Here is a 15,342-nt window from a genome sequence, read left to right on the forward strand (position 1 = left end):
AGGTATCTTGATGTTTCAGGTGAGAATACAGCCCCTCCGTGGGTTCGCATTGATCGTGTTCAGTTTTGCAATTGAATTCATGCCTGACCATCCCTGGTAAACCCATCAACAAAAATGTAATATCATTTTTAAGTTAATATTGGTTTAATGTTAATAAAGTGTAAAATAGTTCAAATTTTATATACGTACCTATTTCTCGACAATATTGTGGTCATCTATATATTTTTGCCAATATTTTTTACTTTAAAACTAAGTATGTAAAGTTGATATTTGTGACCTCAATATTTTAATGGCAATATTTTTGGTGATGCATTTTTGTTGTTGAAATTTTGTTATATAACCCAGGCATCTGTCGGCAGTGTGTCTAAAGATATATTGAACTCCGCTCTATCTCCTTCCTTTTCACTTCTGAAGGCAAGAAACTATTCACTGCTCCCATACTTTGTATGCATTAAAATTAATGGATGGATGGGTAGAAGGGCAAATGGATGGCTAGAAGTATTTATACGTAGGTGGAAGGTAGCCAGTAGTTTACTAAAGGCTACGTATGTGACATCACTGACTGCCTGTTCATACCTTTGTGCCAAATTAGAAATGCATTTATTAATTTATTTGTTTGCTTTTTTATTTATTTAGCAAGAGCACATTGATACCTGTAATATTTCTGTGGGTCCTGTCACTTTTAAATAGAAAAGGGGTGCCTAAGTTAAATACTGTGCGAGATGGTGTAACATAATAACTTTGAAACAAAGCAAAAAGAAGAAGTTGGATATGTGAAGAGTTGAAAAAGATTAAAGGACAAATTACAACACTTCAATGCAGATGCTTCAAGTCCAAGAACCCATCAAGACAAAATGCACCTACATAGACACCGTAGAGTATACAGATCATACATTAAGAGGGCCACACAAATACACCACTCAAGCAGGATGGACAATGCCAAATGGCCAGCCAGGGAACTCCATTAAATTCTATCAGAATTTCACAATCCATGGAGCCGTAATATCTTCACCCCCCCCCCCCCTTTCACAAGACATCTGCAATAAACTAGCAAACCCATTATCTAAACAAGCAAACACACTGGAAATGTATCTAAAAACAAAAAGAAACAACTGTTCCCCAATTATACGACCAAAAACAATCACAGCAGCATCTATAATAGCCCCCCAGGAAATCACAACCACAGAATATGATGACAAACTTACGGCTAGCAGCCCAGAAGGCTGCTGGTCTGACCCATGTCCTTCCACATTTTCAAAAAGATCCTTTAGTCAAATTTGGCATCTATCCCAGTCAGAAATATTATCAATAACTCCTTAAAAAACAGGAACATTCCCATGGATATTAAAGAAGGTCTACATAAGTTCACTACCTAAGAATAACAATTTAGACCCTCATGACCCCCAACAGCTAAAGACCAATCTCCATTGTACCTTTCCTTAGCCCACTGATGGAGGGAGCCACATTTTGCCAGATCTCAGTATTGATGCAAGAAAACAAACTACTCTCAGACGTGATTCCACCGAGAAAATGGAAGTGAATCTCCACTATTCACAATATATGATGGCCTAAATGACATAGTTGACAAAATTGGTACAGCTGCATTACTACTCCTGGACATTTGCACAGTTTTTGCAGAGTGCACTATGACTTCTTATGCTGGAAGAAGTCAGTATGGATGACATCACTCTCAACACAAATTTGTCTTACCTAAACAGCAAATCAAATCCTACCAGAATTATATGCTCCCTTTCTTTTCAAATAATTTCTGCATACAAAACTGTAGATAAACAAGGATCTACCACATCAACTCTATATATATATTTGTTTAAACATGTTTTATTGAATTTTCGAAGTACCTCGCCAGTGAGTATCCGACATACATCAGACTCTACTTTTTAACCTATAATGAAACCACTATTAAATCTTATCAAGTTTCCAAATCATCTGCTGCAACTATGCACAGTATACAAAAACAATTATCAAACTGGATAACCCTAAGGATGCCAGAACATCAAAATGTAACACCTACCTCATACCCAATGATCAATAGTTGATGTGGGATCACCTCCAGCTAAATTCTTCAAAAACTGAAATAGTGTCCTGTGGTGAATGGAAACAAATTATGACCCTATACTTTTCATTCCAAACAAACGGCACCCCCTCCAGAAATTGCTCTAAACTTGACAAATCTTTTAATGTTTTTTGCCTCTGCAATTTACACAAATACACAAGTGGATAGGCCATCTCAGCCAATTTTTTACACAATAAAAAAGCTTACATGCATTTTATAACATCTTGAATTTGCTTAAAAGGTAAAAGCAGAAACATCATTCATCCTGTCCAAACTTGACTCTGTTAGCAGATTATATACCACAGCATTCCACTCAACCGTCAGAAGGCTGCAAAGAATCTAAAACTCAGTAGAAAGTCTACTTCTAAATGAAAATATGCGAAGCCACATATGAGCAGTCATGTAGTCTCCACACTGGCTCCCAGTAGTAAGATTATCCACTTTCAAACTAAGGTACATCACGCACACAGCTATAAATGGCAAAGGCCAAACATTACTTTTAAGAAAAAATATCACAAAATACTCCCAACCCAGGAAGGTATGCTTCAGATTGCCACTGTCCTTAACAATTCCTGCCTATAAGAAGAAAACCATTGGTGACACTACTTTCTCGAGCCAGACAACAATGAGTTCCCGGTTTATAAAGATCAGAGCCACTGAGAATCACTTAGAATTAAGAAGGATGGTTAAGATCTGATTATTCCCAATGTGACCCAACAAAGAATCCACATGAGCTCACTAGATCAAGGAAGACCTAAGTCAGCAGAATCCTTTACAAACCAACCCCCAAATTCAGAATGAACCACATCCCCTTACAAACGTACGACCTATGCATCTGTCACAAACAAATTCATAACAGAATGACTGATGCAAATCCCAGGTTTGTCCATCCCTCACATTCTTACCAGACAAACAATGACCCGTTACATACAATCAATCAGGATTTATTAAGTGCTGCTAATCACCCGATAGGGTATCCAGGCGTTTGCAGGCCCGCAGGCTTTGTAGAACAGCCAGATCTTGAGGGCCATTCGGAATTCTAAAAGTGAGGTGATGGTCCAGAGGTGCCTGGGGAGGTTGTTTCGGGTCTTTGCTGTGTGGTGGGAGAAGGAGCGGTCTCCACTTCTGCTTCGGTGGATGAGGGGAGTATGGGCAAGTGAAAGGGAGGCGGAGCGTAGTTCGACAGATGGTGGAAGTTCAGGTGGTGGTTAATGTAGGCAGGTCCTTGGTTGTGTGGATCCTTGTGTGCGTGGGTCAGCAGCTTTAATTGGCATCTCTTCTGTACGGGAAGCCAGTGGAGTTTCCTGAGGTAGGGTGTGAGGTGGGTTCATCGGAGATAGCCGAGTATGAGTCTGGCTGCAGCATTTTCTATGGGCTGAAGTCTCTGTAGGAGGTGTGCGGCGATTCCTACGTAGAGGGCCTTCCTGTAGTCCAGTCGGATGGTGATGAGTGCTTGTGTCACGGTGCATCTCATGTGTAGGGGTAGCCACTTGAAGATCTTGCGTAGCATGCGCAGAGTGAGGAAGCAGGCGGAGAAGACTGAATTGTTCTGTGATTTCATGGTGTGCTTGTTGTCAATGATGATTCTGAGGTTTCTGGGGTGGTTGCAGTAAGTGGGTGTGGGTCTTAGGTCTGATGGCCACCAGGAGTCGTTCCATGAGTTGCTGCTGTTGCCAAAGATCAGTACGTCTGTCTTGCCTGTGTTCATCTGCAGGAATACCACACAACTCAGTACCTCATGGTAAAAAACGAGTACAAAGTAAAACAAATCAATCATGTTCAATATATGTAATATGGACATACTTTATTAAGACCATCAACAGCCAAACGAACCAACCAAATATGCAACAACATATACGACTGTCCCTAAGTAATCAACTTTCCACCTATTTTTTTTCTCCTTATACGTCCCCATATTGCATCCTTTCTCAGTATTACTTAAAGACCCTGCATGAAAATGAATCTTATCTCTAGCTATGGATCATTCTCCTACATTTCTTTTTGAACTATGCTCCATTCCCTGCCTTGCTTAGTGCCTCTGAGTGCACCTTGCTCTGTCACATGCCTGCCTTACTCTCTATCATACTTCAGTAAATTAAATATACCTCACCTTACAAATCGTTTCCTGCAATACACAACCTTCTGTAGCCTATTTACTCAACTCACTCCCAGAGATCACAGTCTCCCTCCGTGTAACCTGCCTAAGCAATCTCACAATTTCTAACCTCCTGTACCCTATTTATTCATCCCATTTTTTCCACTTACATGAGCTCACTCTTATAAACATACAAAATTCCTGTGGAATAAATCCACCATTGGAAACTAGAGGAATAGGTTCAAATAGTTTCCTCGGAGCGCAAGAATACTAGCCCAATAACCAACAAATCTACTAAAAACTAATGACCACTGGGTCAACCGCAAACCTTAGGTTTTGGAGTAGCTCGTCGGGGTTAATAAGCGCTATATAAATGCAATTAGGATGCAATATAGGTTAAGCAAATATGAATTTCCCTAGGGAGACTGCTCTTCTTGGAACACAACAGCCCATTGACAAGACGTCGCCGTGGAACCGTGGTTTAGCTTTCGAGTGCTGCCATCTCCTGTCTGAGGATGGAACTGCAGCCGTTCATTCATGGAAAAAGTGTTCAAGCTATGATTAAATGTTTCACTGTCTCGCCGGCCATATGTACACCCAAAAAGTATTGATGAATTACATTTGGTGAGAAAGAATGTCAACAGTCAAACTCAAGACATTCACCTGAAGAAGTGAGAGGATGTGGCTTAACGGCCAGAGCGGACGACTTTGAAGCTGGGGAACCAGGCTCAAGGGAGACTCAAACATCCTGTGATTCTGGGGAAATCACTTAATTTCTCCGTGCCTAAAACGAATGTGTCCGCCTGTAATGCAACTGGTGCTCATGTAAAGCGCTCTGATGCCTTCGGGTGGAGTTCGCGCTATATAAAACTGCAAAAAAGAAAAGGCGAGAGGTCTACAACCGTGAAATAGCTGAAAGACTTACCTCCTCATCGGAGACAGAATTAATTAATGTGTGACCCTCATGCTCGTCCTCTTCATTATCTTCAACTACTTCATTTTCCCCGTCGCTCTTCTGCTCCTGCTGCTCGCCTTCAAATTCTAGAAAACATAGATTCGCAAAATGGATCAGTCAGGCTGCCACTGCAGACGCGTTTGTATGTCTGAGGACAAAGAGCTGCACTGAGGAAGAGAAGATGCTGCCGCAAAATGTATGCCACAATCACTTAAAACTCCGCTCCCTCTCACCAACTGTTGTGACATTTGTGAGCTTTCTCCAATTAGCGCAATTGAAATGTGAGTATGTAGGGTAGGGTAACAGCGCAATTTGAAGACTGGTATCAGAATGAAAAAATACATTGGCAAAAACAATAGGTTAGGCTATTATATGGCGCATAGTCAGAGATAATCCGGACAACAGCCCTGGAGATAACCATACACTCAGATCAGCAGACCTACAGGTATTCATATACATAGATAGGCCTTCAGGAACTCAGAGGGAACCATCAGGCATATAGTTACCCATGCCCAGGGACACACAGATAGACAGACCGACACACACACACGCACAATCTTTTCCCATACAACAAACACGCAGTCATGTATCACCCAACAAGCCCTTCAGACAAGTGGGTGACAGGCCGAGGGACAGATTGATAGATGGGTGGTGCCAAACTTCATGCCCACTTAGTCCCCTTATCCGTTAGTGACACCCGCAGAGAGAATTCAGTTTAAGGTGGAGTCAAGAGCTGTGCCAGTTCTTCAGTTCTCATGGCAGCAATGGCTTTTACAGGGCAATGCCATACTTCAGCCTCCACACCCAACCCATCGTCGTCCTCTCTGCAATAATTACCTTTAGACAACGCGACAGCCCTCTTTGCATGCCCATTCCATCCTTGGCCTCATTAGTATAATCATAAAAAGGAATCACTGTAATTCAGTACCTTAATTTCTTTTGTAACTATACATGACTTGCTTAGGAAGTGGTATTGGAAAAATTCCCAGAGTGAGGGTGTTGTGCATTTGAATGAACTCACAGGGGCTGTGAGAAATTCTAGCGACTCTTGACAAGCAGAGAATTAGCAGAGGGCACTGGGGCCCAACGGTGCATTGTGGAGCACATTTTCAGAGGTACACAGCTAAAACATGACGAGGTAGAGCATTATCACTAAAAAGAACACATTCTCCATAGAAATGACATCTTAGTGCAACCAAACAACCACGAATAATAGCCATAAATAGCCAATGGGTTGTGAAATCAGATGGGGAAGAGCGCGGTCTTCAGCCACTGAACAACTTACCAAGGTCTGTTTTTAATCACAAATCTGGAAAAGCATAGTGCTTCAACAAGCATTGGCACTGCGCAACGAACCTTTCATCTTCACCAGTTATCGGTCCCTATATCTATTATATACATTCGTGCCATACAAGTTAAAATAAATAAGGCCAAATAACACATTAATTAGAGCAAATGCACTCATAATTAAACACGCATTCACACATTGATTACTAAAATGCATATATACAACTCTCAAAACTCACTGAATTGTTAATTGAAAACACAGTACTGTAAACATGGCATACTGCCACCTTTAAGTTATCTCGCCAAACTAAGGCTAAGCCTTTGCAGCACAGAGCCATCAGCATTTACTCACCTGACAAAGATGACCTTTCCTCTTACTATAACTTCAATCAATCAATCAATCAATCAAAAGACCTTTATTCGAATTTCATAAAATCCATAAAAGTACATACATAAAAACAAAACATTATCACAATATTTCAGAATACAATTTTAAAATTATTAAAAAGCAACACAGCTATCATTCAAGGATTTTCCATCATTTTACGTGCACGTGTTATAAGTCTCAGGAAAGTGCTAGTGCGAAAAATTAGTTTATCCGTATCCAGGGAGAGTAACATTAGACGGGACTCCCCCAATGAAAGGGGTCTTTGTTTCCTAAAATAGGGTGTTAAAAACCAATTAATGTATTTAAAATAAAATTTACAGAAGAATAGAAAGTGCAAGTCATTCTGTGTACTAATACCATCACACGGGCATGGATTATATACTGTTGAGTGATGGTAACCCAGCGGAAAACCCAATAAAAATTTCACAGAACCTGCCCTTAGTCGAAATAACAAGGACCTTTCCCAATTGGACATGGGGAGAATGAGGTAAAGTGGAAATGATTGTTTACACAAATCGTTCTCCATGTATCTAACGATAGTAGATATACTTACTATAACTTATTTAACAACCACTAAAGGCATAACCCAAAACGACAGAAGTATGTGAAAAGAGTTGAGTGTATATACACAAACAAATGCACTCTGTAAGAAATTGGGTTATTCGTTTCCAAGGATGTGAGCCCTTCACAAGTAATGTCTGCAAGTTTCTAGTTACTGGGAACCAAGTACTCCATTGTAGCACTTGACACTTTCATGGTAGCGTAGCAGAGGAGTTTATGGCCTACTTAGGGAAGTTGGTGTGGGCTAGTAAACCAAACATGCTAGTATGCAACAACACTCAATAAATCATTGTCCGGTGAGTATTTTTTCTTATGAAAAGGAAAAGTACTGTTATCGCATGCACACTACGCAACGAGTGGGCGCTCAAGACTTTATAGAACTGTCCAGGGGAGATTGAATCCTCTGGGACCGCTTTCATGCACCAGGCCACAGGGAGTGGGGTCCCCTGGGCCAAATGTGACCTCAGGAAAGGGGACCCATACACCCCCTCAGGGAAATTACATGGATGAAGTTGAGCCATACCCTGCAGAAGTTTTAGAAAATCAGGTGGAGCTATGCACTCATTTCCCCATCCTCTGGCTTTAAGAATTTATTTCACCAGCCCTCTGGGGCCAATTGGGCCAATTTGGTGTCAGTCTGCTCCAGCACAAAGCTTTAACCACTGGGAGCATTTCCTTCAGGCCTCCTGGTCTCTAAGGGGCCTTTTGGTTGGGAGCTTGATTAAATGGCTCACTGCACCAAACAGGTCTTTGGCCTGGAGTCCTGATGCTTCTTACTGCTTGGGGGTCGGACTTCCACAGCCCCTCCACAGCCAGTAACCTGAACACCCTCTGTGTCACACTACCAGGTCCCACAGCCTCCTGGCTACTCGAATATCACCTATTTGCCAGCAGAATCAAAGGCCAGTCCACAGGAGTCTGAGGGGAACAATCCAGGATTCCCCCCAGCCAGTCGATTCACCCAACTGTTTATACGGGGGCATAAAGCAGTCCGATTACTGGACCTGGCGAGGCCCATCTTAATTTGTGTGGCCAGCAAGAGTTGAAGTTCTTCAGACCATCTTAGTAGTGGCAACAAGTGACTTCTCCTTTCAGTGGGGCTTTCTTTTGCAGGCGTCGTACCCAGGTCCAGTGTCTTCTCAAGTGTCTCTCCCTTGTGCAGTATTTTTTTAAGTGAGGGTGAAAAGTTCTAGAAACCAGGCACCCCTGGCCAATCCTAGGGTGCCACTTCACCACTCCACCCCATCCTACCCCCCTGAACACTCTCTGAGACATATAAAGATGGCAATTTCACATGGTCTAATGAAAGACCTTCCATGGAAGCCTCAGCTCTGCCCCCAACTGATACAACTGCCTTCCCACAAAAACATCAAAGATGAGCCCCTCTAGTATCTGCCTCCAGAGGTCTGGCCTTACTCCTCTGTTTTCTTGGGCTTGGACTTTCCCAGGTGCAGTGTGAAGAGTTAATTAACATATGAAGATGTCCTCCCCACCTATTCCCTACCCAGGAACTGGGTCAAGCACTGGTAATGGCTCTATTGTGTGAGGATGCCTTAGATCTTCCTGCTGGCCAGCAGAGTAATTAACTTGATTAGGGAGGGTGGGATGGGAACAAAGGACGGGAATCGGATTGTGACTGTGCCAGGGAAAATTGACAATTCTTAAACTGCCATCAGGAGGGTAGATATGACAAAATGGACTGTGGGTGTACACTTGGTATGCATGTTTTCCATAAGCTTAATAACGCTATACACCTTGTAGGACTAAGTGGGGTAAAAATGTACTTTGATGCATATTTCACCTATAATGTGTAATTCAATTAAGCACTACACACCGTCTGTAAGCACAACTGACCAATACTATGGATGGCTACGCACATTATAAGTCCTACCACAGAGCAGCACCAATCCTTAAAGGGTCCTTTTGCGACAGGCTACCTGTGCATAGATACTGGGCTGAGGTAGTCTCACATGCGCAGCCCACACACATGTGCACACGTGTGCTCAGGAGTACTTGTGTAACCAGCTTATCCTAAACAGAGGAGACCACACTGGCAGTTAGTGCTTTCAACCCATTCCAATAGAAATTTACAATGAGTGAGACTTTGTTGGTGAGACTCGCTCACAGTAAAAGTCCAAATACCGGGGAGTCGAAGCAAAAAGTCCAGGGAAATTAAATGAGTAAAACCATTTCCTTCATACTCTACATACTCGTTCATTAAAGCAAGTAACTTTTTAAAGTAGGCTTCCCTGTCAGGTGCCTTGTCTATACAGAATCTCCATATACATCTTACCATTTTCAGTGGCTTTTTGTTCTACTGTATTTTCTTTGTTATTTTGAGCGTCTTCCTCCTCTTCCTTCACTTCGGCTTGCTCTACAGCTTCTAGCGCACCTTTTGTAGTTGGTGGACGTTCACGTTCATCAGTTTCTTGGCAAGGTGTTTCTTCACATTTTCTCTGGCAAAAGCAATTTATAGATAACAGAAGTTAACCTTATGAATGTTTCAGTAATTTAAATCCAACATTTACAGATTCAAAAAGAAAAAGCTACATTGTCCGGCAACCTGCAAGAAGTGAGCTGGTGAATGGGATTGTTATAGGAGAAAGCATACGTGTTGAACGGAGTAGAGGTGTGGGTATCCGAACATGGAAAGGGGTATCTACAGAGAGAAAGAGACTACAGAGACTGTACAATACAAGACTGCAACTCACCATTTATTGATAAGGAGAATGTCATTATCTCTACTTGTATTGGTGTTCTGTTGCTGGGATGTGGATGTCAGAAGAATATTAGCACATAGGAAAAGGGGTAGATAAGCACAATGTGGACACACCAAAAAGTAATCCAGAGATTCACACCTGAAGGCTCATGCTGTCTATTTACCGGAACATAGTATGCTTCGCAACCGTTGTAAGGATTATGTTATATACGCTGTAAACATCTGTTCATTGCATGTGGTGCTGTAGATCCACATGCCCTGCATAAGCCTGCCATCTAGTGTTGTGCTCGGACATTTGCAACTTGTTTTTCTTCAAAGATGTCTTTCGAGTCACGAAGTGCCAGTGACTCCTCCCCTATTCGTGAATGTGCATTGCAACATGATTGTTTTTAGTGCAGCTGGTGAAAGTAAATATGTAGTAGTGAGTAGGACAGAATAGTAACCATGCGTTTAGTAGGAGAGGAATGTAAAAAACAGTGAAAGATATTTGTAGAATACACTGGCTTCCGGGGAGGAGGTGGGCACATGTGAATCTACAGTACTACATGCAACAAACCAATACCTAAAGGGTAAGTAACATAATCCACAGTTTGATCAACACTAGCCTGCTGCCTTGCAAGACTGACAACACAATAATGCATTGTAAATATGTGTTGAGTGGACCATGTGGCAGCTTTACAAGAAAAGCCAAAGTGACCACTTGTTTACAGGTGGAGTGTGGCCTGAGCTGGAAGATTGGGTTCTCTTAGCCTTAGCATAACAGGTTTGGATGCATGTATCAAAGCAATGCACCTGGCTATGCCAGCCTTAGAAATAGAATGGTCTTTATGATGTTGTGAGAAAGCTGCAAAGAGCTGTTGTGTCTTGCGAAAAGGCTTGGTCCGATCTATGTAATACAAGAGAGCACGCTTGTCTTCAAGGGTGTGGAGTGCTCTCTCAGCTATCAAGTCAAGCTGTGGAATGAAGACCGGGAGCTCAATTGTTTGGTTAAGGTGGAATGAGGAGACCACCTTAGGTCACTTTAGAATTGGTTCCAAGGACCACACTGTCACTGTGAACCTGAAAAAAGGTTCCTCTAGTGTAAGGGCCTGTAGCTTTGATACATCTCAGAGAAATGATAGGTACAAGGAAGGAAACCTTCCAAGAAAGAAGGTGGAGAGGGCATGAATGTACTGATTTAAAAGGCAGCCCCATAAGTCTGGTGAGGACAATATTGAGATTCCAGACTGGCGCTGGGAATCACCTTGGTGGTTGGCATTTGGAACTGCCGGCACCTTCACGTTTGCCGTGTGTAAACCCCCTCTTTTGGACTGCGGTTTCTTCGACCTGGTCCTGCCGGATAATTCCGATGGCCCCAAAGACGACAGCAAAGGGCTCCAAGACCCGGGAGTTGCGAGGCAGGGTGTGCTATGTGTACAAACTGAAGCTGTCCGCTACAAAGTAAGTCAGGATGAATTAGCTGTGACTTTGGAGCCAGGAACGAATGAAAGTGGGAAAATTATCAGAAGGCAAGAACAATGCATTATGGGCAATGTAGTTTCGTCAAGCGAGGACCAGGGGAATGCGCTGAACGTTTTAAGCTCAGACTTAACGGCAAGGAAAACCCTTTTGAACCTCCAAGATGTGGAAACCTGTGCTCCGGGCCCTGTAAAAGAGGCGGACTCAGGTGATAAATTCTACTCTATGTCTGACCCATCTTTGTCCTCAGGGGATGAAAGCCCTGGGAGGGACTGGGTGGAAGATGACAGTGATGCAAGCAGCCTCCGTGTGGGCGAGGGAGAGGTTGGAGAAAGCTGTCCTTATCTCCCCACAACTGTCCATAAAAAGGAACTTGGCACCTCTGTTGAAGACAAGATTTCTGGCTCAGAAGGGTCAATGGTCTGGGACTACTCTTTCTCCCCTAAATTGGTTGGAAATGGTGCAACCGACGGTGCGACAACTCTCGGAGCTCCAAGCTTGGATCAAGCCATGTCCAGTGAAATAACCCTCTCTACCATCTATCAAAGCATTTTGGCTCACAGGGAGGAGACCTGGGTGGAAAGTTCACGTACTTAGCTCCACTCGTAAGTCTCTATTTCTTCCAGGTGACTTAACCAAGTGTCAGGACATAGCTATATCTATACTATCTTCTCTTTATTCTTCATTCTTCCTTATGTATTTCAAAACTTTAGCATTCAAGTTTAGACACTTTCTCACCAATACATCATTTAAATCAAAAAGTCACATTTTGGTGATGGGATTTGATAAGGTGAACAGCAATTTTTTAGTTCACAACTAGAAGTTGTCCAACAAGATGTGATTGACTAGTGATTTTAATTGTTCTGCCATAGAAAATGTTACGATAGGAGATTCATTATGATCTCTGGTTTGTTTGTTAACATTATTACGCAGCATACTCTTGATGGTTGTTCATATTCTCACCCAGGTACCGGTGAAAAACTTTGTATGGCCCCCTGATGAAGGCACATGCCGAAACGCGCGTAGGATTGTGGATACATCCTAAGGCCATATCAACGCTCAACCCTTTGTCTAACAGTCTTTGAATATCTGCTTACTACATGTGTAACCTTTGTATTTTAGTTCACATTGAGGAGATTTCCCATGTTAACTGTGTCAAATATCTTTACACATGTCAAACCATTTGAAGAATTGTGATTTATTTTTAGAGGAATAGCAAATTCAAAATATGCAATTGTAAATATGGATATATATATTTTTTCTACAAATTTATAAAAATAAAATGATGCATAAAAAGCACTTTAGTTCTCACTAATTTTGAGTTCAAGAGTAATGCTGCTTTCCGCTATCTAACCTACATTCCTAAATCCATGTTTCTTCGCATCCAGTTCTTTCTTACCCTGATTTAGGAAAAACAATTAGGGGTAACCCTCTGTTCTTTACACATATATGGAAAGTTCACGTAACCAGGGGGCCTACCATAAATTGCAGAACTCAATACGCAGGGTGGCTAAGACCTGCTCTGACTTCGCCGCTAGAATTGGAGAAGCAGAAGCAAGAATCTTCACATTGGAGGATGAACAGGTAGCACAAAAGGCCTTAACCCATTCTTTGGAAGCCCAGAAGTCTGATACATTATGGAAACTGACGGACCTCGAAAATCGGTCAAGAAGAAATAACTTACGGATACTAGGTATCCCAGAAGGCAAGGAAGGCACAGATGCTTGCCAGTTCATCGTCAAACTTTTTACTGAAGCATTCCCGGATCTGAAGCAATGGGATTGGAAAACCGAACTTCAAAGGGCCCACCGGTTCCCCTTCAATCAATGTAAAAAGACTGGTCAAGCTGCTGAAAAACCTTGTGCCATTTTGATCTGTCTCAACAACTTTTTGGCCAGAGAGGCATTGTACGATTTAGCTAGGCCAGATAGGAAGAGTTTAGAGAAAGGCTGTGATTTCTTTGTGAGACCCAACTATTGCCAGATAACAATCGAGAAGAGATGGCAGCTTCGCCAATTAATTTCACAATTTCAGGAAAAAGGGGCTCAGGTGTTCCTGCTTAACCCTGCCAAGCTAAAAGTGGTTTTTAAGGGGGAGGCAAAAATGTTCTCTCTGAAATTTCAGCGAAAGAATTTCTGCACACACTATAGAATAGGTAGGGGTGGTATTTTGGCTTTCCTGTGTATATATCAATGTTGGTGCGGGCTTATAATGGCTTAAAGGCAGCCTCTTTTCTCTTTGTTTTTTTTTCTTAACCCTGTTCTTGAGATTCCTTTTTTTTCCTTTCGTAGGTGGGGGGGGGGGTGAGAGTTCAGGAGAGAGGGGGGTCTATTCAGCTCTCCATCACAGAGGACCGATGGTTCTTCCGCCTCAGCAGGTGGGTGGAAGGGAGGGGTTTTGGTGGGCGGGCTGGGGAGGTCAGGGGTATGGAGGGAGGAGGAGGGAGGGGAGGGCTGTGGGTTTTTTTGTTCTGTTCCCTTTGGTTCTGTAACTATGCTGCTATTTGTATAAGGAAGTTTGGAATGTGTTTTTTCATTTTGTCTAATGCTTTGTGCTTTTCTTGGGTATTGTGCGGTCCTGAGTTCATAAACTACAAGGATGATGGGTAGCCTACGTATTTGCTCACTCAACATATGTGGTCTTAACGACAGGAGAAAGCGGGGCATGCTAGCCAAGCAACTGTGTTATATGCAGATTGATTTGCTATGCCTTCAGGAAACCCATGTAAAATGGAGTAAACAATGGTGGCTGAGGGATCTTGGGCTTGAAGTGCTGGCTTGTACCCGCCAAGGCACAACAATTAAGGGGTGGCAATTTTAGCCAGGCGCGGGGTGGGTATATGTAAACGAGTCAAAGTAGACAATTTGGGCCGTTTGGCGATAGCTGAAATCATAGCAAATAATATCCCTATGTCACTCTGTTCAATCTATGGATCTAATTTAGATGACCCGGATATCTTAAACTTTCTAAGTGTTGAACTTGCCCTATGGCCCCACCCTCTAATACTTTGTGGTGATTTTAATATTCATTTAGATAGTAAGTGTGATATACATGATGATTTTCCATATCAAGGTAGCAAAGTTAGGGTCTTTAAAGCTCTTCAAGGATTGGTAAAGGAACATGGGCTATCTGATAGGTGGCATAAACTCAAATTACCCGATCCTAGATTCACGTTTTACTCAGCTCCCCACAACAAGCTTGTTCGGCTGGACTACTTTTTTCTTTCCAGTCAATTGATTGAGACAAGTAAGATTGAGATCTTTCCGAGAATTATCTCAGATCACAATCCCGTAACGTTTCAGATTCCACTGAGGGGCATTTCAAAAGTTCAGAGACCCTGGACCTTTGAAAAGAAACTTTTACTTGATGAGGCATACTGTACTCATATGGCCAAGTGGATTCAGGAATTTTTCTGTTTTTAACCACAATACAGCCTCAGTAGGTATTGTGTGGGATGCTTTTAAATCAGCTGTCCGTGGGGAAACTCTGAGCTTTTCCATAACCAGTCAAAAATCAATACAGGAAGAAATCAAAAACTGGGTAGAACAATTAAGGTCCGCTGAATATGACTTAATGAGAAGGATTCAGGGGGTACAAATATAGAGGAATGTCAACAATGCATTGCCATTATAAAGTCTAAAATTCATTGTTATTTTGGCATGGAGGTGGCAGCTAAATATATGCAGCGGAGGACCGAGTCATATGAACTGGTGGAAAACACAGGCAGGGTTTTAGCTAAGCGGCTGCACCAGCGCGAAGTAGCTAATCGAGTTTGTAAAATTAAAGATCATGCAGGGCAGGTCCA

At 42.3% G+C, this 15,342-nt stretch overlaps 1 protein-coding gene across 2 annotated transcripts in view; it reads right to left on the reverse strand.

Annotated features, from left to right (window-relative positions):
* Positions 1 to 15,342, reverse strand: part of CLGN (calmegin) — a 313,514-nt gene that overhangs the window by 51,384 nt on the left and 246,788 nt on the right. For both annotated transcript variants that reach the window (XM_085643230.1, XM_085643231.1), the window contains 2 exons: positions 9,654 to 9,816; positions 5,095 to 5,210 (listed from right to left, as the gene is read on the reverse strand). In XM_085643230.1, the coding sequence (XP_085499356.1) occupies positions 5,095 to 5,210; positions 9,654 to 9,816 (279 nt within the window). The remainder of the gene's footprint in view (positions 1 to 5,094; positions 5,211 to 9,653; positions 9,817 to 15,342) is intronic.

Source organism: Triturus cristatus, chromosome 2_2, assembly GCF_964204655.1.
Source record: "Triturus cristatus chromosome 2_2, aTriCri1.1, whole genome shotgun sequence".
Taxonomy (NCBI): domain Eukaryota; kingdom Metazoa; phylum Chordata; class Amphibia; order Caudata; family Salamandridae; genus Triturus; species Triturus cristatus.